The 26,362-nt window shown below is 40.7% G+C and overlaps 1 protein-coding gene across 4 annotated transcripts; it reads right to left on the reverse strand.

Moving 5' to 3' along the window:
• Positions 1-1,388: 1,388 nt before the first annotated feature.
• Positions 1,389-25,797, reverse strand: ap1b1 (adaptor related protein complex 1 subunit beta 1). 4 transcript variants are annotated; one of them, XM_068311114.1, is made up of 24 exons: positions 25,774-25,797; positions 23,363-23,423; positions 22,313-22,418; positions 22,083-22,218; positions 20,615-20,860; positions 20,196-20,386; positions 19,867-20,088; positions 19,604-19,724; positions 19,376-19,471; positions 18,475-18,590; positions 17,562-17,727; positions 17,277-17,375; positions 16,420-16,679; positions 15,943-16,144; positions 15,754-15,774; positions 15,442-15,528; positions 14,938-14,967; positions 14,712-14,855; positions 14,481-14,626; positions 14,272-14,401; positions 10,705-10,789; positions 10,236-10,322; positions 9,569-9,723; positions 1,389-3,766 (listed from the first exon to the last, which is right to left on the reverse strand). In XM_068311114.1, exons 2-24 carry the CDS (start codon positions 23,397-23,399, stop codon positions 3,692-3,694), a joined length of 2,958 nt encoding a protein of 985 aa, XP_068167215.1. In that variant the 5' UTR covers positions 23,400-23,423; positions 25,774-25,797; the 3' UTR covers positions 1,389-3,691. The 4 variants fall into 4 exon arrangements, with proteins under 4 accessions (XP_068167215.1, XP_068167214.1, XP_068167213.1 ...); XM_068311113.1 differs by having other exon boundaries at positions 25,690-25,786; XM_068311112.1 differs by lacking the exon at positions 25,774-25,797 and adding an exon at positions 25,460-25,556.
• Positions 25,798-26,362: the final 565 nt, after the last annotated feature.

A 26,362-nucleotide genomic window follows, 5' to 3' on the forward strand; every position in this document is an offset into this window, starting at 1 on the left:
CTTATTTTAGATGGAATGTGGAGTCAAAATGTAGGATTCAGGGTAGAGGAGGCGACCCACGCAACCTGCAGACGTGCGTTTCCTGTAAAGGCATCTGGAGCCTAACGAGCGCTGTGCGTTTGAGAGACAGGAGCTGCTGGAGACTGGTCTCTCTCTCTCTCTCTCTCTCTCTCTCTCTCTCTCTCTCTCTCTCTCTCTCTCTCTCTCTCTCCCTCTCTCCCTCTCTCTCTCTCTCTCTCTCTCTCTCCCTCTCTCTCTCTCCTCATCCAATAGGATCATAACGAGCCGTGTGAAAGCCGTGGGTTCCTATACGCCTCACGGACAAGGCAGAGCCGAGGGCCACACACCGCGCGTCACGCCATCGTGAGGGTCACGGAGGAGCGTAAATCTCTGAAGGTCACGACTGATCCTGCGGATGTCTCCCATCAATCACCACGGTGGACCCGGTCCAAGGAGCCCACGTCACACCAGACATGACTGTCATTCACAATTTGTAGCTGTTAACATCTAAACACGGTAATGAGACGCCATGAAAAGGGTTTAAAAGTAGTAACTAGTGTCTATTAATGATTAATGACAGGCCTCTAATCTATTAATAATATTATCACTGCAAGATAATTGAGGAGGCTTGATTCATGATATGCATGCTGATCCCTTCTGTCACTTTTTTTTTTAGTCTTATTAAACTATATAACATGTAAAATGTGAAAGCAATGCAGCTTACCCCATAATATAAGATCTGTTCAGGGCTAAGCATCAACAAATACAAACATAATCCTATTGACTTTACATGATGCTGCCTAGCCACAGCGTTTGCTTGTAAGCTGCAATATTAATCATCGTTAAACCTTCACTAAGTACCCGCTGGTGAATTGCTTTTGGATGATACAGGTATATTTCATTAGAAAATGTTAACTCAGGTCATGAAGTGACTGCTTGAAACGTTTCCTGCTCTGTAGCTATCTAAATAATTCGGTTTCAGAAGCCACGATGAGATACTTCAGATGTTGTATCTTATGTTTCATGGAGGCAGCAGGCGTTCATTTGTCCTGTGGTTGTTCCACACTTGGTGTTGATTCATTTTGGTTGGTAAAAAAAGTTTTCAAAATGTTGTTATCCATTGATAGACATTATAGTTTACATCAGCGCACCAAATCTTCATTTCTAAATGTGTGATACCTTCAAAGCAACTGGAGGGGCCTGATGATGATGATGATGATGAGATCAGGCTTCCCGCTACAGGGGGAAGAACTGCCAGCCCAAAAATTGTTCTCACCATTCGTTTAAAGCCAGCCATTGAAGCTTTCTTAAATTAATCATTAACTATTGATGAGGCCGTTCATCGAGATTGTTTTAAAAAAAAAAGCTATAAATGAGGAGTCAGCAAGGAGCAGCAAAATTAAAACCTGTATTTTGTTCTTTACTTTTAAGGATTTTTGATTGACACAAACCCAAAGTGACATGATGAAAACATTCACAGAAGCGTCATACATTCCTGAGGTGACATAAACAGAACATTTTTCACAATAATGCGAGATCAAGCGTATTTAACCTAGAGTAGTTTATTCTGTTATCCTCGAGTTAATCCTGGTTCTGTTTTGATGCTGTGTTCACACTACTGTAACTGAGTGTAAAAACACAGAACCAGTTTCAGTGGCTTCGAGTCATTAACTGTTACTTTATGCAGACAAATCCAACAAATTTTAGTGCAGTGCCGCCCCCTATTGACTGCATATATTACACGGGATCATTTTTGTGGACGTTCCATTAGAGGAGACAGTTGCGGAGCACGGTTTCGAACAACTAATTTGTTTCTGGTCGATGAGGCCGCCGCCTCTCTTTATCATTCACTGAGGAACAGACCTGGGAGAGTTTTGTCTTCCCAATTAGGCGATGAAGTTTAAATCCTGGTTCAGTTCTTTGGAGCAGCTCAGACTTTGAAGAGGCGGTCACTGCTTCACCTCACAGATGCAGCCGGCTGCGGATAAACCTCAGAATGCTCTCAGGGCTAGAGGTTGAACAACATCCAGACTTGGTATTCAAAGCTGCGAGGACTGTCTGGTCTGGAACACTGGACCAGAGCAGAGCAGCCCACGAGAAGGGATGTGAACACCTCAAAGGTCATGTATGATCAAAAAACCATGATGTGTGAAAACATTGCACCATGGCTTACAGGGACTTTGGGATGTGAAGTTTGCCAAGCAAATAAAACAGAACGTGTTCCGTCCCATGACACTGGCACTTTGGCTCGGCAGGCTGTGCTGCAGAAATAGTCTGAATTTCTATATTTGTCTAAATACTGAAGAAACGTGTGAATTTAACAAGGCTTTTAATAGTTCTTTTCAAAATGATGCACACACAATGAACAAAAAACATGTCGATCAAAAGCATCAGATTAAACAAATTACCATTTTTACAGCATTTTGAATGAATCAGCCATTGTTACACACAAAGACAAAACTCAGAATACACAGCCACCTCTGTTGTAATCTTTACAAAGCATTAGCAAAAGTGCATACATCCTGTAGCGCCGATAAAAAGGGCTTCAGTGTAATGACTCAGAAAAAGATGAATCCGATTAATCCAGAGTCTGCAGGTTAAACTAGGATATTGGATGCTGTACCCGTCTGTCTGATGGGACACAGTGCTACACCGTCACACACCATGACATTGTAAGTCTGGAGATATCTCACCTGAGCCTTCATCTCAGATGGCCGTGATTCTCCGAAAAACTACGAGGACACAGAGGGAGCAAAGTGGCGGAGAGCCCAGGCGGCAGGACGAAAGAGACACTCGACACCAGAGGCTCTCCTCCACATGTAAACTAACAAAACTACAAACGCAAAATGGAAAACATGGAATGACAAAAGGACAACAGGCAGCAGGAAACTGCTGCTGGTCTAAAAAAAATGTCCATGATATTAATATGCTAATTAAAAGAAACACAGCAACAGGTTCCAAACACACATCAAACAACTCTCTTTCAGGGACAGCGGAGGTTCTGACGACAATGTGGAACACAGACGGTAAAGGAAACGACAAAATGACAAAGAGACAACAATCATCTAAGTTTTTTATGCATCACTTGTGAGGCTCAAAGAGCCACTTTCACTCCACACACTCTGAAGAAGAGTCAAAGCTTTTCTTTTTCTGCTGCCTTTTGATTGAAAGTACCTTAAATAAATATGCGGGTGGTGACAACTTTCCTGCTGATTGCAGTCACTAAAAATAGACTCTAATTTGCAGAAACAGGGTGAGATAATGATTAATGAGCCTCATGCAGAGGAAACAGTCAAGGGAATAGACAGCACACAGCCGTCCATCTCAAAAAGAAAAGAAGTAATCACAGAACACCCCCACCCCCCACCCCCCACAGGGACGACTACACGTCCGGTGGCAGAGTTCAGTTCACACTGCATGTCGCATGAAAGCAAACATACAAAGAGGGAAATGGAATTGAACCAGACATGTCGGCAGTCTGAGGAGTGGGAGAACAAATTAGAGATTTTAGGGGGGGGGGGGGGGTTAAACTGGGACACAAATCATCATTAACCATCCTAATTAAACAGCTGAATGAGATGTAGAGAGCACCCTCCTGGAAATGGGTCATGGGGTTGCGGGTTGGTTCTTAGGTCAGGCGAGGGACAGCAGGAGTCCATGGGGGCCGTGGTTGCGCCAATAACGGAGCTTTTTAGTTCTTCAGTATGGCCTCGTAGCTCTGGAACACACACTGGGAAACCTCCGGAGCTCGGCACTTTAGAGAGACCTGCAGGAGAGGAGAGTGGAGCAGAGATGAATAGGACTGACTCACAGGCTTTCCTCTTTTAAGGCAGGAGGTAACGACCACATCGATACAGGACTGGATTCACTAATGCCCACTGTGGGACAGGGAGCACCACAGCGAGAGCATTGTTACTGTAGGCCCCATGTGGAGACACAGTGGGGGGGCTGACATTCAAATAATTTAGTAAAAATCAGGTAAATGTGAAGGAGAATTAAGTTTACTATGCAGCCACAACTGGATGTTCTATTGAGACATGAATGGAAAAACAAGCAAAGGAAAATCAAACAAGACAAACAAGAGTTCCCAAAGATGCATGAATGAGAACTTTTAGCATTTACAATCTCCCTGAGGCAAGCATTCTGACAAAATCGTGTTAATATTCCTTCAGTTTCATGAACTTATGGGTACACATGAACACAATTTTCTTTTCAGGAGACAAAATGAGATAAATTCGCAAACCTGTCTGAAGACATGGAGGAAATTGTCAAACAAGATAATCAGAAAGAGCAAAGTGACGAAATCTGTGACTTCATGTCTGGGGTGACCCTCGATGCTCCCAATAACTGGGGCATAAAAACAAGAAGCTAAATTCAGTCTCAGGAAGAGACAGAAACATCAACACTCTAGAGAAAATAGATGCAGCTTCTCCACTCTTTGATGTTACACTCAGTTGGGATTTTTGGGTTTCACACAGCTCAATAACACCAGTGGGGTTTCCCCCCCCCCCCCCACATGAACGATCACACTGCAGATGTTACTTCCTTGGTTCCTGAAAACACACTCCTTACAGGAAACACAGGGCAGCTGGAGATCTGGAGGGATTTTACCAGATCAAATATTCTCATGATTGAAAATGACCTGGGGGAGTGTTTCTGAATATTTTCAAATTCATTGCTACACAATCACACAAAACAAGCAAACAAAAAAAACAGCTGTGCATTCTGCTGACAAATTCTGCTGACAAATGTCTCTGATGTGAGGGAAAGCAAAGCAAGCATTTTTCTTGTCCTGACAGAAACACACAAGCTCTGTGGTCGTCTCCATCAGCTCTGCCTCAAACTCGCTGTTGGCCTTTCATCACTGTCATTTTGTGGAATCACATTTGTTCCGCTAGAAAATGGTCTGTGTGTGTATGTGTGTGTTGCAGTGTGTTTGATGAAGAAAGCAACTGCAGACCCTCTGCGAACAGGTCTGCTGTAACACACACACACACACACACACACACACACACACACACACACACCAACAAGGCTCCTTCCACAATACCTTCAGTCAGGTTTGTTTTTAAATCTTAAAAGGTTTCTTTCCCTATAAATCTGAAAATGGGATGAAATGAATATGCATGAACGTACAGGGTTCAACTTTAAAGTTCAAACATGCTTGCAAACGCTTGTGTCTCTTCTGAACAGATGTTAAGATCAAACAAAGGTGATGCATGTAGCGTTGGAAGCTGAGGAGCTGCAGCAGAGGAGAGCTGGAACACTGGCCTGAGCTGCCTCTGCGCGCTCAGGACTGTTTACTAATGCATGCTGCTGCTGCTGGCAACATTTAGGCAGCCGCTCTCCTGTCAGCATGGGGTGTGAGATGTGAGGAAATGCAGATGAGCTCGCCACCGTGTTATTAAGAGAGCTAGAGACCGAAGCTTAAGGCTTACTTTTGGAATATCTGTATTATATTAAAGAAGCACAAGGAAAAAACCCCACAAAAAAGCATCAGGGGGGCTTCAGCAATGATGAAGGAGGGTGTAATCACAGTGTGGGTAAGGTTAAACAGAGATGGTTCTCATTTTATTAATTGTATTATCTTGTGGATGAAGTGTCATGGCATTAACGGTTGCTTGGGGAAAAAAAAAACAGTGTGGTGACAAATACACGACTTCTCTCTGTGGAAGATTCGTCCGCTCAACCACTTTAAGTAACTGGAGCCACTGAGAAGTGGAGTGCAGGTATCTGATGCAGAGATTCAGTCACACAACAGGGCAGAGCAAAGATGATGACTCACAAGCTGAATGTACTGCAACTAGAGGTCAATGGATTGTGGACTTTCAAAAGATCGATAACACCAGTTTGAAATACACAAAAATATTCCGGTCTTTCACTGAGCAGAGGCGAAATCTTGCTACGGTAATCGCAGTTACTGTTGCAGGAAAAGTTATTTCAGATGTTCTTGTTGATTGCATGAGTGAAAAAAAGACAGATTTTTTAGAAATTAAATAAAATGCTTAAATTTCACAAAAAGTTCCAAAGGTCACTTTGCATATATGACTGACAGAATGAGCTGAAGTTCAATTTGTAACCGTGGAAACAAGAAAAACAAACGATATAAGTTCCTGCTCACAGACGCTGCTTTACGATATAACTGACATGTGTGAAAATGTACAAATAAACAAGTGAATAATAAACAAACAACGGTAACTGACAGCGACAAAAGCAGAGAGCTGATTAATCCGTTGTGTCACCCTCCCTCTGCTGAATAAAAACAAGAACATTTGTGTCCAAAGACCGCAGATGTCCCCCTCACTGGGAAACAGTTTGCTGTTGTGGGCTAGAGTTGTTTATCATGTCAGAACTGTGTTTTGTTCCACATCAATCAATTTTACCTTAAAACGTGCAGAATAAAGACGGGCAACACATTTAGGATCATCTGTTTTTGTACATATATGTATGAACATAGGCAATAAATCATGAAACTTCATATGGGTGAAATAACTGGACAGGGACGTCTGGTTAATCCAGACTGTGATGCCTGACAAATAAAAGTTATTATCAAAATATGAGAAAATACTTGAAGAAATCCAATAATAGGACAGAGCAGGCACTCCAGCCTCAGATTCTGACATATTTAAGGCATATATACCACGATATAATGATTTTATTCTGAGATCTGGGACAAAACACGCTCCCTAGAGGGACAACAGACATGTTTGTGTGCGTGTTGATGCGCTTTGGTGTCCGTTTCAGTTAAAAACTCACTTCAACCAAAAGAACCACCAACTCCTGAGGTGTGGAGAGAAAATCAGCCGACGTCGCTGGCCACATAGTTGCCATGGGGACAGGAGGTGGCAGATGAGAACACAAGAATCTAATCAAACAGATAAGCAGTGGCCCAATCCTCCCCCGGGAAACTATGAAAAATAAATGCATGAAGCCGAACACACCACATTCTAGATTTCATCATTTTCTACAGTAAATATTTCATAATAATGGCAAAGTGACAGGTGTTTTACTCAGTGAGGACAGAAGCACGTATGCTTTAGTTGCACAACCACAAGTTTACTGTGTTGGTTGAACCTCAGACCTTCAGCTTCAGTCCCAGCTGGTGTCTAGTTAGCAAATAAGAGCAGGGAGTTTATCGTCATCAGGGTCACTACATTCCTCCAAACTGAACTAAATATAGACCGTAAATATTAGCCAGGTGGTCGAATAAACAGCTTCAAACGAATGCTGACGTGGTCCGCCATCAGGCGGAAGTGTTTTAAATAGGAACCTTAAAAGTTCGGGGTTATGTTTCCAACTTTTTTCTGAAGCAGATTAAGTAAGAATACTATAAGGTTTTTCAAAATTATCAAGATTTCAGGAACTTATTAAATAAATAAATCCAATGCAGTTTTCAGATACCATGAAAACAGCTTCAAACTTCATAGTCACAAGTGCTTCATTCATTCATTCATTCATTCAAGTCAGACAACGTGAGTCTGTGGAATACAAAAGCAGCACAGAGCTCTTCAGGTATTACAATGTAAGACAGTAAATGTGAAAGTAGTAATGAATGATAATTATTTTAATATTCAAAAGAGCAATAACATAATAAAAATGAGTAGCAGCAAGGCCGTACTTCTTCAGGTCTAAAAATAGCTGCAGACAAAAGATTTCAGAATGACTGGCTTTCATGTGATGCGCTAAGAGGGACCAGCAGCTCAGTGAGGCGAGCATGACATGGCAAAGCATGGTCAGCTTTGAAGTCTAGTCTTCTCTTCACTTAAAAATTTATGATCCATCTGCAGAAAGTAGAGCTAGTCCCGCCGTGGAACAATCTGAGCTTTAAAATTAACATGAAGGGAAAATGACAAATGAAGGGAAACTCCTCCTGAATTAATAACACTGACTACACTGCAAATGGATACAATGGGGGGGGGAAAGAGAGTGACAGACTGAATGGTCTGCTTATTAATGCAGGGATGACAACAGAGAGGAAAAAGATTTTCAGTATGAGGACATCAAGAAATGTAATTTATGCCTGAAACAGGCTACTCAAAAAAAGAAAGAGAAATTCTGCGGAAAAATAATAACAATATTATTATTATTATTTATTATTATTATTAATAGAAAGTACAAGCTAAGCAAGTAAAACTTCCCTTCTCAGCAGTTATCTTAATCTGCATGTTGTTTTAACAAGCAATCACAACAGAAAAAAGCTCACTTCTATTTAATTATTTGCTAAAAAATTGGTCAACAATTACTAACCAATATTTATAATTTAAGTCTATTGAATTAGTCCTTTTGACGGGGTGATCTAAACAACCCTAAAATTATTTTTCTTGTTGAATGGAACATTCTTGGAAATGTTCCATATCGAGGGACTCTCTGCCCTCAACAGGGGTGAAAGGAATAACCTCTGTTTCACCGGATTCAAAATGATCTACGTCATTTCTGAAGTTGGAACTGTTGGTGTGGACGGCAGGGCACAGAGGCCCGTTGAAATAAATGATTAGTTTTGCAAGCAGAAACAGCTGCTCTGTAGTTGTGTGTTCAGTCAAAGTGACACAACATCTTGCACAGCCTACACGGAGCCCTGACGGTAACGGCTGCCTGTCTGATGAATGGCTTTCTCTTCTTTATGCTAATTGTCACCTTATTTTGTAATCAGCTCCATCTGAAATTGTTTTTGGGTTTTTTTGTTTCATTTGTATTCTCTCAAATTCTAGCATTGTTTCACTGAGTAAAAACCACACTTGTTTGTGATAAATCAAGATGGCTGAGCTCAAAACTACAACAGCTTTACTTAGAAAAAATAAGTTTCATTTGTAGTTTCCATGCTAGCCTGACAGAGGGGGTGAGTGTGACACTGTTTGGCTGGGTGACTGACCAATGGCAGCACAGTCAAAATCACTAACACTTCCTCCTTTGTTTGGTCACCTGTGCCATTTCATATCAGGAAGCAGGAACTGCTTAGTTCATTAATCAGATATTGGCCTCTACCCTTATCACTAAATTTATCCTGGGATTGACACATTACACACCAAAAAAAACAAAAACAACACCCCATAAACGATGTAAAAGGTAAACAAATTCCAAAATCCAATTTGCCGGACTAGTTATGAAGAATTTCTGAGCCAAACACAATCCATCAGGAAAAAAACCAGTGGCACGCCGACAAAGCATCAGTATGCAACAACACATGGGGCTAAAAAACATATCCGTGTGCTCCGTCACACTCCAATCGACCACCCTCCCACCCTCAGCGTTCTCGCCACTCAGAGCACATCAGTCATTGTGTGACGCGCAGTGACGACAGCGAGCACACACAGTGACTTAATTACACGTCTTTAAACTTTCCTACACCGTAGTGTATACTGGAATAAACATTTGTTATTTGGTACTAACTTCACCTCATTCATGATTAATGCGGGGAAAGAAAATCAGAGCTGAATAACAACAACCAATAGCAACTATAAAGGGAAAAAAATGTCATAATGAAATGATAAATACTTAAAAACTACAAATATGTTCTGATAAAGATTACGCTATGCCGTTTCCTTTTCTGGACGACAACTCCTGTACTCACCATGTACATTAGGTTTCCTGTCTGCACCCTCAGCTCAGCCAGCACCCAGATGCCGTTAGTGAGTTTCATCGACTGGTACAGCATGTCTTGACCATCCACCGTACGCTTGGCTATGGTGAAGATATTGCTACCCTGCAATTTGTTGGATGCTGTATCTGTTTAAAAAACACAAAAGAGAAGACAATACAGTTGTGGGTTTAGCTGTTGAAATTATACAGCATTAATGATGTGAACAAGCTGTTAATCATTTTACTTCAACCATAAAAAAAAAGAGAATAAAAGATTTCTTTGTCCCTTATCAGCACAGATAGTCACTTATATAGAATAATCTTTTCTCTATGGTCTGGCTCACTGCTGCACCCCAGAAGGCTGTGAAACCCTCTTTTTGTTCATGAAGAATAATTTAATCTGTGGGGGGAAATCTCCATTAAATTGTCATTAGGAATTCTTCTCCAGTTCAGCTGCTCTTACGCCTGCGTGAAAATAAATTCTCTGGCGTAAATAGGGACTGTAGCTGATGAGTTCTCATCAAATACAATTTGCTTCATTAGCGCGAATTCAAATTTAAGATAGTCACTAGTTTCACTCGGGCAATTTCACAGATAGAGAAGCTGCAGGATGCAGATGAACATGTGGAGTTCTTCAGGTGCTCTTAATCCCTCATTACCTGAGCTGAGATGACAGTCTTTGATCTGAAACTGGGACTCATTGTCGTTAGGAATGTCTTTCCATGTGGCGAGGAATACTTGTCGCTCTGTTGATAAGGAGACACAATCACTGCATGAGCACAAATGCAAAAATATGACAATTTAAATTGATTTTTTTTAGGGAGAAAATTACATTATTCCACAGTGGGGGCAAAAATGTCTGAGTCGTGAGTGAATAGTTTAACTGCAGACTAGATACAAGGCTTCCTGCTGAGGCTCAGGCACACTAGTTTACAGCCACTGGCAGCAGTCCTGCTGCTCGCCCCATCAGGAAGCTCCACAGGGAGAAACACTCACACCTCTTCACATAATACACAAACAGCATCACAGCATCTGTGTCAAACTTGATCCTCCCTTAAAGTCTGATGTCATGAGCTTGGTGACGTCCGCAAGCATTTGAATGAAGAGATTGAGCCAAGAGACACTCACCCATCTTGCCGTCCTCTAAGAAGAGCATACTGATGGGGTACTGGCAGCTGAAGTAGAACACGTCAATGTTGTTCTTCACAGCCACCTGAGAGAGTGATTACACCCACAGAAGGGGGTAGAGGGAGCGACATGAGGAAAAACAAGGAGCAATAGATGGGCAATTAGTTTTTAAGTACCTTTCAAGGATACGCATAGCTTAATCCCAGAAACACACACACACACACACACACACACACACACACACATGGGTATTGCATTTCCATACAGTCATCCATGACTAAACAAGTAACATACGTGAAAAAAATAACTACTCCTTCAAAAGAGCATTAATTCATTCAGATATAACATCACAACGCAAGTATACGTAGAGATGCGTAACGCAGACTGAAACAAACTCCTTCAGGGACCGACAAAGTGTAAAATCACACTGGACTCCGTCCACTGGTTTTGGAGGAGGTGGGACCCCCCTACAGTTGAATAATGTACAGCCCTTAAAGAGAAACGGTCTCATTAAGTCAATTACTGTATTAAGATTCAGGGATCCAAACACGCCCCACAGCCTGGATGTACAAACAACCAGCTCATTAAACACAGCTACAACCGCTCAGGTTAAGAAAAGCATTTCATCCAGGAGGGAGGATCTCAACAGGAAAATTATTTTGTTGTCTCTGTATTGCCGAGGTGACAACAATGTGGATGTAAAAACCAAAGGGACATAAACCAACTACAGTGGTATTAAAGTCTAGCTGAACACAAGGAGGTTTCAGATGTTTAATTACGTACTAACTGCCTCCTGCGCCGGCTTACAGGGGCAACGCCAAACATCACCTTAATGAGTTACATCAACACATACCAATGCTCCACACAGTTGAGCAGAATTACATGATTAATTCTCTACGCGTGGTAATGAATCACCCAACCTTGCGTGCACTAACTGATCACTGACACCACAATCCAGATGATATTCTTTGCACGGCAGCTGGTGGTTTTGGTTTGTCAAGTAACTCTGATTCGTGCCTTCCAAATAAATCTTTTGAGGGATCTTCTAAACTATCCCTGGAAAATGTTTTACAAGGTAATGGTACTTATTTCATTATGACATTGTTTAACAGCTTCTATTATAATGACAACAGCATGTTCCACACGGTCTCCTGAGATAGGTACCTTCTAAAAAAAATTTAAAAAAAATAAAAAATCAGCCACTCTTTCAAAACGTGTAACAATAAACAGAAGATTTGTGAAAGGACACAGACGCCCACCCCTGCTGGCAAAACTCAATTTGTGTTGATGCGGATAGAGCATGACCTGAATTCTAGGGGTATGTGATGTATGTGACATCAAAGCTAAAATATGCCTAGAATGTGTGAAATTTCAATTAATTCTGTCAAATACTATTTGAGGAGATGCAAACTGATCACATCCTATTAAGAAGAAAAAAAACCCTTTTGGTGGGTTATAAATATAAAAGATACACAAATAAACCTGAAAAGAAAAAACAAACACCAAGCAGCATGTCTGTGCTTCAAAAAGGAATCAATTTAGTGGTTTAACTTCCTCAGACAGTACTTTTTACAGTGTGTGAGCCCAATGGAACAAGACAATGAAACACAGCGGGTGATATTGATCGCTGACAGTGATGAGAGGACAGTGAGTTCGGACAGAGGATAACACGAGAAGGACTAGTGAATAATTTGTCAGGATGTCTAACTTCTGGGTGCAATGCAAGACTGCCACTATAACCCCAAGTTCAAGCACAAACATCCCAGAGCTTGAAGTGAACATCTGTTGACTGAATGAAAACCAATCCAAGCCACTAAAACTTTAAATCTGCTAAGGCAGGACAACAAAGTACAAATAAATGAATAAATAAAAATTCTACTAATCATTAGTTAAAAGAGTTTCCAAAATAATCAGGAGGGACATTGTCCCCCATCAAGTTAAAAACACTATCATGTCAGAATGCATGAAAGCTGGCCCAGAGGCAGCAGAGTTTAAAGCTTAGCAGGGCGACAAAGGCTAGAGGAAACACTAGAGGAAACAAAGGAACCATGTGTGGGGGGCCACTAATAACACCTCCACCTCCATCATCCCCTCTAACCTTCTGTTTTCAGCTGCACAAAGCACCTTTCCACCATTCTGCCCAGTTAAAAGAACAACTCTGATCAAAGTCCAGCTAGCCCCCGCTGTTCTTTTATTTACAACTTATCTCAGACGTTCTGAAGGTCGTTTCAAGTTTTCATTCTTTTTTTATTCACAAGATCGAGAAGGGATGCTTCACGAATCACTTATACGTGGTCCTATTTTTAACACTCAATCAAAGGGCTCTCTGAGGTTTCACTTGTTTAATTTGGGATATAAAGACAAAAATTTGAGTTGACATCTGCCAGTGCTGCTACCATTACAATGCACCCCTGAGCCTATCCCATCAATGTCTGATTCCTTCAAGCCAGTAGGAAACCATTTGTTTTAAACTTTTAAAATACGCAAATGATGACGACTACGATCAGCTGTAACTGCAAGTTAATTTCAAGAAAACAAGCTAGTGGACTTCCCTACATTTATTCATGCAGCAAAGGTTTTGAAGAAAGAAAAAGGTAGAATGGAAGAAAAAAAACATTAGAGATTGTTACACTGTCACATTAATGAAATGTTGAATGTATGGAACAATTGAATTGTGGTAAAATGTGCAATAAAGGTATGATGTAATACATATATTCTTGCTAGGTATGTCAGATGGCACTAAAAGGATAAAGATTCCATTGTAATTATCAATGATGAACTAATGGCTGAGGAAATAGTCGCACCTGACAGGGAGGCGTGAACCAGAGGCCATATAACAGAGACTCCCAGGTGAGACGAGGAGGGAGGAAGAAGGAGGTGGTCCAGTACCCGAGGAGAGGAACCGGTGTCGACGGTAAAATAACTGGATTCCAAGACTAAAATTGGTCCTTACAGCGGGAGACGGAGGAAACGGTACCGTCAGAGCAGTCAGCACGGTGGATGTTGGAATACTACCAGGCAGCGGGCGCCTCTCCCTCTCCGGTGAGACCGAACCTTTGTTTTTTGTTTGTTTTTTATAGTGACTTTTGTGTTCCCGGCTGGGACAGGGGTTTTTCAGTTTTCCATTTTTGAGGATTATAAGTTTTTTTGGATATTCGTTTCCCCTCATCTAACTGAACAATCCAGTGACGAGATCCTCACTCGCGTCTGAGTGTGGCTGTTGGTGCGCGCAGCGTTGGATGGTAAAGTGGTTTTGAAAGATTAACTTTGGGGGGGTTGTAACTTTGTTCTGGGAAAAAGGAGTGTTGTTTATTAAGTTTTTTTTGTTTTTTTTGTTCTTATGTTCACAAATACACTGCGTCTAGAGCATGTAATGCAGGTGGTGTTTGTTTGGTATTAATTCTTACACATCCTTTTTTTAAGAATTTGCTTTCATCCCACTAAAGAACCCCCTTATGCGTGTTAACGACGACACATTCAGGATTGAGTTGTTACAAGAGGACTTATGACAGTCATTCAAAGCAGAAGTTAGTGACATTCAGAGGAAAGGTGTATTGCGACGTTTACCTGCAGGTTACTAAGAGGATCCATCTTCATGACGGGTCCCACAGTGCTGAGAGGGAGGGCCACCTCGATGCTCTGGTTTGGGGTGAAAGGCGCGAGGACCTGAAGAGGACCAGCTGGAGCGAGACCAAAGCTACAAAGGAACATAGAAGGATGTTCACATAATGTAAATGTGTACAGAAATTGTCACATTCTTTAAGAGTTCATTTTACCTGTTTCTATTAAACTGTATGGCAAAGTCAGCCATGACACTCATGGCTTTATTGGTGAGGGTCATCTCCATTTGGATGACCCCAGCACGGCGGGCAAATGTGCCGGATATTTCTAGACCTTTAGCCTTGGTGGCAGGAAGCCAAATCTGATAAGAGACAAGATCAGTTCTTTCATTACAACTCCTGCCCCCAATGCTTCATCATTTCTCATCCCGTTTTATTAACACTCACAGTTTTAGGCGGGCTGTAGGCACCAAGGGGCATACCAACTCCTCCTCCAAGGTCAAACAGATCATCCAGACCGCCGCCAACGGGGGCACTAAAAGAGGCTGGCACTGCTGCTGCCGCCGGTGGTGCACCAAAAGCCGCACCGATCTGTGGGTCAAAGAGCAGAACATTAGATTAACAGGGAAGAAATCAAAGCCCAGCAGAAACTCAAAAAGACAAAATTACTTACAGCAGGACTTCCTCCAAGGTCTCCACCCAGCTGGGATTTGGGGAGACAGAAAAATCAATTTATTAATGGTACATCATTGAACTGCATGATGGAAGGTTTGAAGAGGATGGATGGAGAGGCTTTCAATGAATAATAAACATTATAATAAAGAAGCACCAGTACAAGAGGGGGTCTCTTATGTAACTGACATTTCACTGTCCACACAAGTGTGACTGAATAGCATTCAAATCCAGTTGGCTTTGTTTAAAATTTACTCATTAAATGTGGCCAATGTGGTGACAAAAGGTTTGGGAAAAGTTAAAAGACTGTTTAACAAACAAACAAATGATTCAATATTTAATAAAATCTCATCTAAACGGAAGGGAAGGAATATATAATGACAAAAAAAGGAAAGGGACTGCTTGGAGGAACTATCCTGAGGACACAGAGGTGCAACACAGGAAAAACAATGGGGTTCTGGGCTGTGGCTGGCCTTTATTGCCCAGTGTGGCCCCCTGCACCAACCTCAGTGGGGCTGTAATCTGGGGGTGATGGGGACTGATGAGAGAGATGAGGCGACAGAGGGGTATCCGTCCGCAGTGGAATGGGTGGCTGATTGAAACATGAAACATCCCACACCCATGAATAAGACAAGAGATGGACTCAAGGATTTATCATCATGTTGCCTGTAGCCGTCATGTTAATGAAATGACAAGTGATCAATGAAAAAAATATTGATGAATGGGAACTAATGTACAACAGTACTGATTAAATGTTTCCTCCAACAAAATCTGACATGATTTAGAAATGTTTTGGCCTCTCTTTCAGTGTTGTTACCGGCTCAGACTCATCTCCCATCTGCAGGTGCCGCATTTGAACAAAGAAAGGAAAACATACAAGAGTCAAAAGGAAAAAAGGAAAAACACCAAAGGGCAAAAAAATTTACAAAATACAAAGCTGAATTTGGATGGTCAAAAAACAGCCTTTTAGAGATAGACACACAAATCTAGTGGGGAGAAAATTTACCAGGCTGTCCAGTCCTCCTCCAAGGAGGTCCACGGCACCCATCTGCATCCCGGAGGAGGGTGCAGGTATGGTTGTTGTAGGAGGTGTCAGGTCCAGATTAAGCAGGTCTCCCAGGAGGTCTCCCTGGGAAGGGATGACGGCAGGGGGGGCTTCAGAAACACCAGCTGCAGAGGTTGTGTCTGGGCTGTCAACGCTTTCCCCACTAGAAGAAGCAAAAAATAATTTATTATTATTTTATGGCATTTGTTAAATAATGTTACAAAGGTATTCCTGGTGTTTGTTTTTTTTACACACACCACTGAAAAAATAATGCTGTTTCAAAGGTCGAGAGGAACTAAAATAAGCAGCAGCACAGTTTGACTGTGACGGAAACTGTGTCCGTCAGCAGACTTGAAGGGAAACATAGCAACACTGCAAAGAAGCTGGGCTTCCTTTGCCAGCAGTCTAAAAAAAAGAAGGATGAAGCGCATGACTTACGATCCACCACTGCCAGGAAGTCTCTTGTGCTGAACACCGCGGCTGCCCTCAACAAAGGCACTGGGAGGCTTGTGGTACACAGAGGCCAGAGTACCTATGTGACAGATGAGCTCCTCCAGTAGTGTCGGCTCAATCAGATCAGTCTCCTCAGAGATCAGCGGCTTCTCAGCCAGAACGACTTCCTTTGCAGCCACGGGGTCTGTAGAGAGAAGACGCCAGTAGATGTAGCCGCGGTCCCTGAGGTCTGGGTTATCAGAGTCCTGCACACACAGATGGAGGCGTCAGGGAGGAAAAAATATTACTTATGGCACTCGTACAATAAATAGAGCAATACTTTCTGTCTTGGAGAGATATGAGAGTGAACTGTAATTTCAATACATCTTGGTAGGGTTTAGCTAATGTGTCAGATAATCTGACACTATGCATCTTTACTACCATAGGCAAAGCTAGGAGGGACAAAATGTGTGTGCAAACAGTTACGAGTTTATTACTGTTGAAAATGAACTGATCTCTTGTAGGTGGCAGCGGTGCTGTTCTTGGATGAGAGATCAGTATATACAGTATTTCATTAAAAGAATACAGAAGAAGAAAGAAGAAAGTCTATTCTCATTTTTTTCAGTGTTGTACATCATCATAATATCCTGTGTGTCTTGAAAGATCGGTCAAAATGCTCTAAAACAGCTGGCAGCGAATAGGTTAACTTATGTGAAGTAAAGCAAAAGAAACTTGAGGAAAACCAAGGCCAAGTCCTGCAGTGGGAGAGGAAAGTATCAGTGATGATTAGCAAATATCTGAAGACCAAGATAATAGCAGAAACAGGCTGCATGTGTTAAACTTTGTCGGATCTTTTTCCTCACCTGCGTGGCCAGGCTTAACACCTGCTGCACGAGCTCTTGCGTCTCAGTCGGCTTTTTCAGGAACAACTTGACAATTGCCGTCAGAAGCTGCAACTGCACCTACAGGACACAATCGATTCACAAAGAACGCTTTAAAACTGCATACAAACTCTAAGATACATAAACTTCATCTATGATACTTCGAGTGTGAAATGTCACTTCCAGTTTCAACGCATGGCAGCTGCCACTCACAAAACATTGTGTCAAACAGAAACAGAAAACAACCACAAAAACATCTAAACAAACCTGAGTACTTTCGTCATGGAAACCCTCCAAAAAGCTCTCCAGCAGCTCGTCAGCATTGTCGATGCGCTCAGCGTATTCTCCCACAATCCAGATCATGGCTGCACGTGCCTCTGGCTCATCCAGGGAGTCCAGGTTTTCACAGAGAGTGGCAATCACACTCTCATATCTGAGGAGTCACAGAAAACAGAATTATAGAGTATGTGATCCAACACTGCAAACACATCATGAGACTTGTAAACCATAACAGACTTGGGAGTGAATCCATATGATTAACTTGAAATGGAATTACTCTACTTCTGATGAAAAATAATATCTATCCATGTAGCTATTTATCTATCTGTATATCACTGTCTCTCTTCTGAGTTTTTCATTACTTTAGTCTTCAACAAAAGGCTAAAACCATCAGTATGAGACCTGCACAATAAAAATGGAAAAATATGACTATATTCATGCACCACCGTGGTGAAATACCAGCCTAATAGACGCATGATGCCTGTAGTTCTTATTCTTTAGATAAGGCAGAATTATATAAAATGACTCATGATGACTAATTAATAAAAAAGGCAGAAAACGTTGGAGTGTGTGGTGACTAATAAATGTAAGCTGAAAGTTTTTCAAAGCTGCTACCTTGGAGACTTTCAACTCTATCATTATGTGTGTAAAAATTTCCCTCTTGGCACATGAACCCACTTTTTCGAGCTGAATTCACCAAATATTTCATTCTACCAAAAGTGTTTGTGCAATTAGCTTTTTGTCATGTAAAAGAAGAACTAATCTGATACAAGCCTGATTGTGTTCCATAGTTTGTGGAAACAAATACTACAGCACCATACCTCAAAAAATATTTGTATAAATAGCCAATGAAAAAAAAAAAAGAATAAATAGCCTCGCTTATATTCAAGTGAAAACTCACTTGTTGGGGTACTTGCGAAAGATGTCCTTGATGACCACAATGGCCTCCTGCACCACATAGTTGACCTTGGTTTGAATGAGATCTAGCAATGTGCTGACACAACGCTCTGCGGATTGCTAGGGAACAAAAAGTAAAAGAAAATAAATAAATCAGTCATAATTGGCCTACAGATTCAAAACAGTACAAACATTAGCATGAAAAAGAGTGACACTGAACTAGTTTCATTTCTGAAATAATCAATTCAATCGCTTTGAAAATTACTGGTTCTGCAACGTTCCGTTTTATTTTGTGATATGTAAATTTTTAGGATTTAGACAAGGTCTTTTATATTTAATTTGAAGCCTAGACCAAAGGGAATACTGAACAGCCATAACAGTAAACAGTAAACCTGCATCCATTTCAATTTTTTTTTCTTGAAGTTATGAGAGCAGCACAAATGACTGCTAAACAGCTCCCTCTGTGCGCCTCTGTCTCAAACTTGAGTTTCTCAAGGGGACTATTTTTAAAGAAAAATTATAAGAACTAATTGAGTGTTTTATCAAACATACATAAAACCCCAAAATCAGTTTGTGGAGGACTACAACATGACGGCTGCTCAAAATAAGCTAAAAATTCTACAACACGGATGTTTCATACAAGGGACAACCTCAGAACATAATGATTCTGCATCAATTGTGATTTATCGTATCCTACTACTGTAGGAAATGTAAGGGAACTGTAGGAAACAGTTGCACAGTTTCTTTTCCAAAACAATACATTTAAGTGTCATTTTGACATGTGGAGCTGTTTTCTTTGCAGTAGCTCTGTATTATCTGACTCATGTTTTCTTTTGGATTAATAAATGGCACAAGAATTTGACCGACAAACTGCCTGGTGACAGTATGACCTCATCTCCACCCACCTCAACTTTGATGGCACAACGGCCAATGGCTCTGACCGCTTTCCGGACAAAGTCCACATCAACTTCAGTGGCGTACTCCTTCAGCTCAGCCAGGACCTACAGCGCAAAAAAACCCCCCTGTCATTCAGATCATCATATTAAATGTACATTATCTGTGTTGAAGATGGCTGGTTTTGATGGTTTTATGATCTTTTTAGCCTAACGGTGTTTTGGCTCCTCATGCGTTACCTGGGCGATGTTTGCTTGAGATGCCAGGCGAATCATGATGTCCAGTTTCTCCAGTTTTACATAGATTGGGTCATTATACTTTACAAAGAAAACTTTCATCTCATGTTTAAGGATCTCGGGGCTAAAAAGAAAAATAAATTTCACAACGAGACATGAAATGAATTAGAAATGTGCCATCATACATTAAATATTTCTAGGGCCTCTTATTTCAAAAATATAAAAAACACCAAAAGAGGCTTCTATGGCCATCCCTCCATATTTACCGTCTCTGTACGATAAGGTTGATGTTTCTGAGGGCCACATATTGCAACTCAGGTTCAGCAGAGAGAAGAGTGACCAGAGGAGGGGCAAGCTTCTTCAGCAGGGTGCCATAGTAGTCCAAGTCTTTAGGAAGCATCTCCATAAACTTCATTAAGACCTTAACTGCAGATAGCACGACTGCAGAGTTGGCGTGTGAGAGCCGTGGGGTAACACGCTCACAGATGCTAGGAAACAGAAATGACAGTGACGAAAAAGAGCATTAGACTAGACAGGGATTATTCGTAAAATTTGCTCATTAAAAGCAAAACAATAATCAAGTACTTTCCCTCACCTTTGGGACTCACGGTCATCACGAGGAGTGTAATTGGCCAGGCAGTCGAGAATGAAAATCTGTCCCCATTCTGTACACTCATTCAAAGCTGTCAACAACTTGTTGATGGTCTGAGGATTCAGGTCCAGCAGATTACTGTTTGGGTGAGACTCTGCTATCTCAGACAGAGCTGCCACTGCATTTGCTACAACCTAGAAATAAAAACCAGAGTATAGATAAATGCCAAGAAAAGTATAAGCCAGCAGTTATATTTCGTCGTAAACGAGAGGCTCTGAAGTAACAACTCTGTTGAACAATTCTATGCCAGCTATGGGCTTATCAGTAGAAAGCAAACCAGGCACTTGCATCCAGCTATGTCACCCTGAGAAGGCATCTGGCAGACTCAGAAGCCAGTATCTGTCTTACTGAAGGAGTCGTACCATGGGGTTGGAGTCAGAGATGAGGTCTTTGAGGGTATCGAGGAAGCCTTGGTCTTCCACCAACTGAGCGTTGATATCATGGAGTTTTGCTACACAAACAGCAGCAGTCTTCCTCACGTATGGGTCTTCATCCTTCAGACATTTCCTCAGTGGCTCACAGAGGTACTCTGTGATCTTGTCTACACGGATGCAGCCCATTGTTCTAACAGCGAGGGCCCGGATTAGTGGGTTAGGGTCTTCACAGTCCTGGGTGAATTGTTGAGAGAGTCATTGTTATCATCTTGGTTTATTTCATTTTCACATTAGATTATCTAACATTTCCCGACATTCAGTTTTTGTCAAATGTTAAATAATTTACTGAAGTGCTTTTGCAGTTGGATAACAGGGAAAGAAAAATCTTCAAAGGCACTGATGACTGTATTTGACCTACACTGATACCTGGAGGGTTAGTAGTTATCTCAGTCAGAGATTCAAAAGAGAAATCATGTAATTCTAACGGCGTCCGTGAGTAAGTTCAATGGAATTTTCAGCCTCTCAGTCTACAGTGCCACAAAGGGTCTATAATGCTGAATAAATTGGTATAACCTGACATAAATGATCCGTCTTTTTGTCACAGTTCAGCATGCGTGTCATTTGTAGGTTAATAATAAAATTTCATCAACATTGTGTGACATAAGGCTCCGCACCCACCATTGTTTTTACCTGAATTTCTATGCAGAGCTGCAGTGAAAAGATAAAAATGCTGGTGTGTGCTGTGCCTGGCTCTGGGATTCAAAGATTTATTTAAAAGCCCTCACTTTCACCTCCATTGAGAGAAAATGTGTTGGATATGACCGGGAAACTGCGCACGTCTGTCTAGTTATAGGGTGATGACTATAGATATAAAAAGATTATGAGAAAAAACAAACAAAATAACCTAATATCTATTTTTTATCATTCCTTTATTCTGTCGCTTAAGGCAGATAAAAAGACCGTCAGAGGGAGAGAAAGAGAGCACTGAATCTTTAAATGTAACCCCAACTCCCTTTAATCCATTTGTTTTAGAGGTTTTGCGCATCTCTGTATATAATAAAACATAAATCTAAAACCTAAGACCAAAATATGGTCCCAATTCCAAACTGACTTTTTTCTTTCTGGCAATTTTACAGTAATATTATTTATTTTTTAAAATAATTCGCAGCCAGTGTTCTGTAGAGATTGCTTTCCTCCGGCAGACTTTCTCTGACACTGAACACATTTACTGGTATTTTCTTTCTGTTCTTGACCGATCAGAAGATGCTTCCCTCAGTGCGACACCATGTTTGCTCGTGGGTGCGCACCGACATAAGCAAACTTTGTTGCATCATAAGCTGCTGCAACTTTTCCCTTTATCTAGATTTTATAACAAGAATTGAAATAATAGATTTTAAATACTGTAGATAACTATAATAACTATAATTTTTTTTTACACAATCTTGACAGATATTACCTTCACAAAGGTGTTAACAGCCATAATAGCCATGTCTGGCTGACTCTTAGCATAGTTCATCAGATAGAGGTAGACCAGCTTTTTCAGCTCCAGGTTGTCCGTCTGCATGCAGTTCACGACATCTGGGAACAGGGCACTGAAGAAAGGACAAGGTCTCATGTGATTACAGATTGAAAAATATATTATTATGCTAGTATGGATGTTTCTGATACTCAGCTCCTTCAAATTACCTGACATCCTTGCCAACTGTCATAGATGCAATGACCTTTTTCACAGCTTCCTTCTTCTTCTCCTTCTTATCACTGTTAAGCTCTGCCTTGAGCTCAAAGATCTCGCCTGTACATAGGAAAAAAAAAATCCATCATCTCATACTTACTGCTGTCGGGTCTGGAAAGGCAGCACTGGCCTCACAGGAGATACAAAATCATACTATTGGATATAATGATATGTAGGGAAGTATCTTAAGGGCTATTATTATTGCTCACTACAATAATATTAAGTTAAATATTATTTGTGCAGTGTCAAGTTCTACTTGCATGAATATGTACCATGTCAATTTAGAGATTAAATTTAAGTCTATGTATTCAGATGTCAGAGCACTGAGACCGATAACAGCAAACCAATTACAACCTCCCACTGCTCCCAGTATGTTTGCAACAGATTGCCTACATCAACACAAAGCATGAGAAGCAAATGCTGACAGAAACATTCCATGTTGTCTCTATGTATACATATAATATAAAATGTTTTTTCTTGTTAGCCCTGTTTATGAGAACATGCTCTTACTCAGTTCATGTTGTGTGAAAAGAGTCACATGGGCACAAAAGGAGGAACAGCAAAACAGTTAAATAAATAGCAATTAATGTTCATTATACATACACTAATCTGCAATAGCCAGAGTGACAACTTCATGGTAACAAGATAGATATAAAGCAACATTTTTAAAACATTTTTTGTTTTGAGGACAAGCTAGGTCTGTCAGGTAGTGGGTAATTATATTCAATATCTAAACTATATAGAATACATTAATCACTTGTGAATTGCTGAAATTTTGATTTTAGTGTGAGTGACAATGAACATGTAAAACATAATGTTATTGAAAATAAATCCACTGAACAACCTCCAATTAACTAGCTTGCATTACTTCATAGGCATTAAAAAGGCCAGAACCATCCCAAATGACTTGATTTAAAAACTTTAGATGAATGCTTACATTGATGACTCACGTGAAAGATTATCAATTTAGTAAATTGAAGGGGGAAAAAACTAAACACTCAGACCTTTCTTGGTAGTGGTAAAGTACTTCGAGTCCGTCATCTTGGATCCAAATTGTCGAGTCTCCTACAAAAGACACAGATGGCGACAGGGTTAGAACTCTTGTCCTCAGAAGAGAAACAAAAAACATGAAAAGTGCAAGGATAGGGAAATAAAAGGAATTCCTGTCTTCTCCTGAACAAACAACAGTAATCCATCTTAAACAATATTGTTGAACAGACCATATACATGGTCAGCATGTACGTATATGACTTTTTTTTTTGTCAAAACAGTTTCAAATGATTCTGCAGTATGCAACAGTATATATGCAACAGTATATACACCGTATTTCCCAAAGCTGGTTTCCATTCTTTAGCAATCACTGTTCAAAAAAAGATCTTCCCTAATTTATACAATAAGTCTTCTTACTCTTAAATTGCAACTGTACTGCTCAAATTACAAGGAATACTGTCAAGTTTCACCCGAAACAAAAGGAGTCAATCTTTGAAAGTAAAATACTCTCTGGCAACAGGAAAAAATCAAATCAGGTTTCACTGAAGAAAAATAAAAGTTGTTTACTCTATTTACTCTATTGCATTTGACTTTCTGTGACAACCTATATTTTGAGTGAACATTTGTTGATACAACATCTTTGACATACCAGTGGTGTAACTGAGAATTATGTTGCTTTGTAATAAGGGGTCAGCATGCATAGTTAAAAATTACACACACAGACACACACACAGACAAACACGAGGGCAACTCTGAACAAACGCAGTAGAGAAAATGGTAGAGAGAAGCAAGACAGGAATCAATGATCTCTACCCCTCGAAAACAGAGAGCAAAATCAGTGGTGTAGAACTACTTTGGTTATCCAATTAGCAAACTAGGATCTGTAGTTGACCAAATTTGTAAAAAACATTCCTCGAAGTGGCTGCTGAAGGAGAAACTTGATCTCGGGTCTTTGCAACTCATTCCTCGGTGCAAATTAAAATATGCATCCCATTCATAATTTCAACCAGCAAAAAAGACACATGAACATTCAGCTCATAGTTATGAAATTCACTGGACTAAAATAAATTAACTGTCGGCATTTATTTTTTTTCAGAAAGTGCAAACAGACTTTTTCTGTGGTTTCTTTACTGTTATTAACAGACTCATGTGTATCTCTGCAGGTACTCTCTGCGTGATGTCAGCACTTAATAAAATGAGCCTGCAAGCTGTGGAAAACGGTGTCTTAGGTTTGCATGCATTGCTTCGTATTGCCCTCGCCTGTTTTAATCTTCTAACGTGACACTACAAATTTCACTCGCTTTAAAATTTTGCAAAAAAAAAAAAAAAAGACAGTGAATTATATGATTTGCCGGGCGCAGTTCTTATAGTGTTAAAAGTATTTTGCAAGGAAAAATGTCACTGCAAAGACAGTCACTGAAACAACAGGTGTATATCTTTTTTGCTTTTACACGGAATACTTAAGTTTCTCTTCAGACATGTACAAATGGGTCCACTTCATCAAAAGATTTTTAAGAATTCCAAGAAAAGGGATTCAACACCTCTTGGGGTAATGTTTTTGTCTCACAACGGAAGGGCAATTGTTGAGGGCAAGTTTCGTCTCTAATTTTATATTACAAGCAGATACCTTCCATCATGAGCATGTTGTTAATAACAATAAATAGCATTAAAAAAAATCTAATTTTTTATTTACTGAGCACCATATTGCTCTCACAATGGGAACGCTATAACAAAGTTAATCGAGTACTGTACTGGGTGATGGAATGATATACCACGTAGCCTTAGCTAGCAAGACAATACACCTGCTTGCAAATTACTTACGATAAGTGGTATAATAGTCATCCCATAATGACATTAAACTGAAAGTGTACTCTTGAAAAGACACCGTATTAACAACACGAGTGGCGCACATGAGCTGCAATAAAGTAAAACCGCTAACTTAGCACAGAAGTAAAGGAAAGCTTCGCTAGCTAGTGAGCATCGAGCCTTCATGACGTTCACATTAGCATAGCAGGCTAAGAGTGTGTACAACTCCGCTAGACGAAAGCTAACATTTATAACAATTACGTAAACTTAGTTAAATTATTTCACGAAGTTCCGTAATTACTCACGCATAACTGATTCGCCCATTCCTGCATGTTTGCAATAATTACAGTCAGACAGATAAGGGAAACTGGAGCTAGAGGCTAACAGTCTGGTGCAGAGCGCCTGTCAGCGTCAGCTAGCGACTAGCCACTTTTCTAGCTTGTAGAGCTGAGACATGACCTTCTAAGTACAAGCTTAGGGATTCCCTTGCCTGGATAGTTAAGCTCTTAATCCGTGGGTCTGGTTTAAATCTTACCTAACGAATTAGCGTTCCCTCTGGAGTTGAATTTAGAGTCTATACAAAATGACTTCATAGAGGAAATATCCACTAATAACTTACCCTTACAACGTAGTAGCGGCTGAATGGTGGCCTCCGGCCCCTCCCACTTGATTTACTTCCGCCTCTCCATAAAGGAACACGGGTTAGCGACACTCCTCAGGCACTAACCTTAACCATGGGTCATCAACTCTATCAACAAATTTTATTTTCAGCACTATCCAGTGATTGTTGACAGAATCTGTAGGACTGGTGTAATCCAGTCTTCCACTACATTACAGTCAGTGACCCCCTTCGGATGACATCATCTTCACAAAATGCAATCCACCTGCAAGCTTCTTCCTCCTTCTGGATGAAGGTGTTCACTGAAGCCATGTCCATCCTTTTAGATCAGCATCTGCCCCTCCAAATTACTTTCCTGGATGCCAAATTTGGCCATCACTTCTTCATCACCTCTATTTCCTTCCCCAACATGTGCATTAAAATCTGCACCAGCCATAAGTCTCTCTGTCTCCAGAATGCTCCAACTAACTTCTTCTACCTCCATCTGGAATGTCTTTCTCCTCCAGTTCACATCATACCTGTGGGGCATAACCACTAATCATATTATAAATAACACCCTGAATTTCAAGTTTCACCCTTATCATTCGAT

This window comes from Antennarius striatus, chromosome 3 (genome assembly GCF_040054535.1).
Source record: "Antennarius striatus isolate MH-2024 chromosome 3, ASM4005453v1, whole genome shotgun sequence".
NCBI classification, from domain to species: Eukaryota; Metazoa; Chordata; class Actinopteri; order Lophiiformes; family Antennariidae; genus Antennarius; species Antennarius striatus.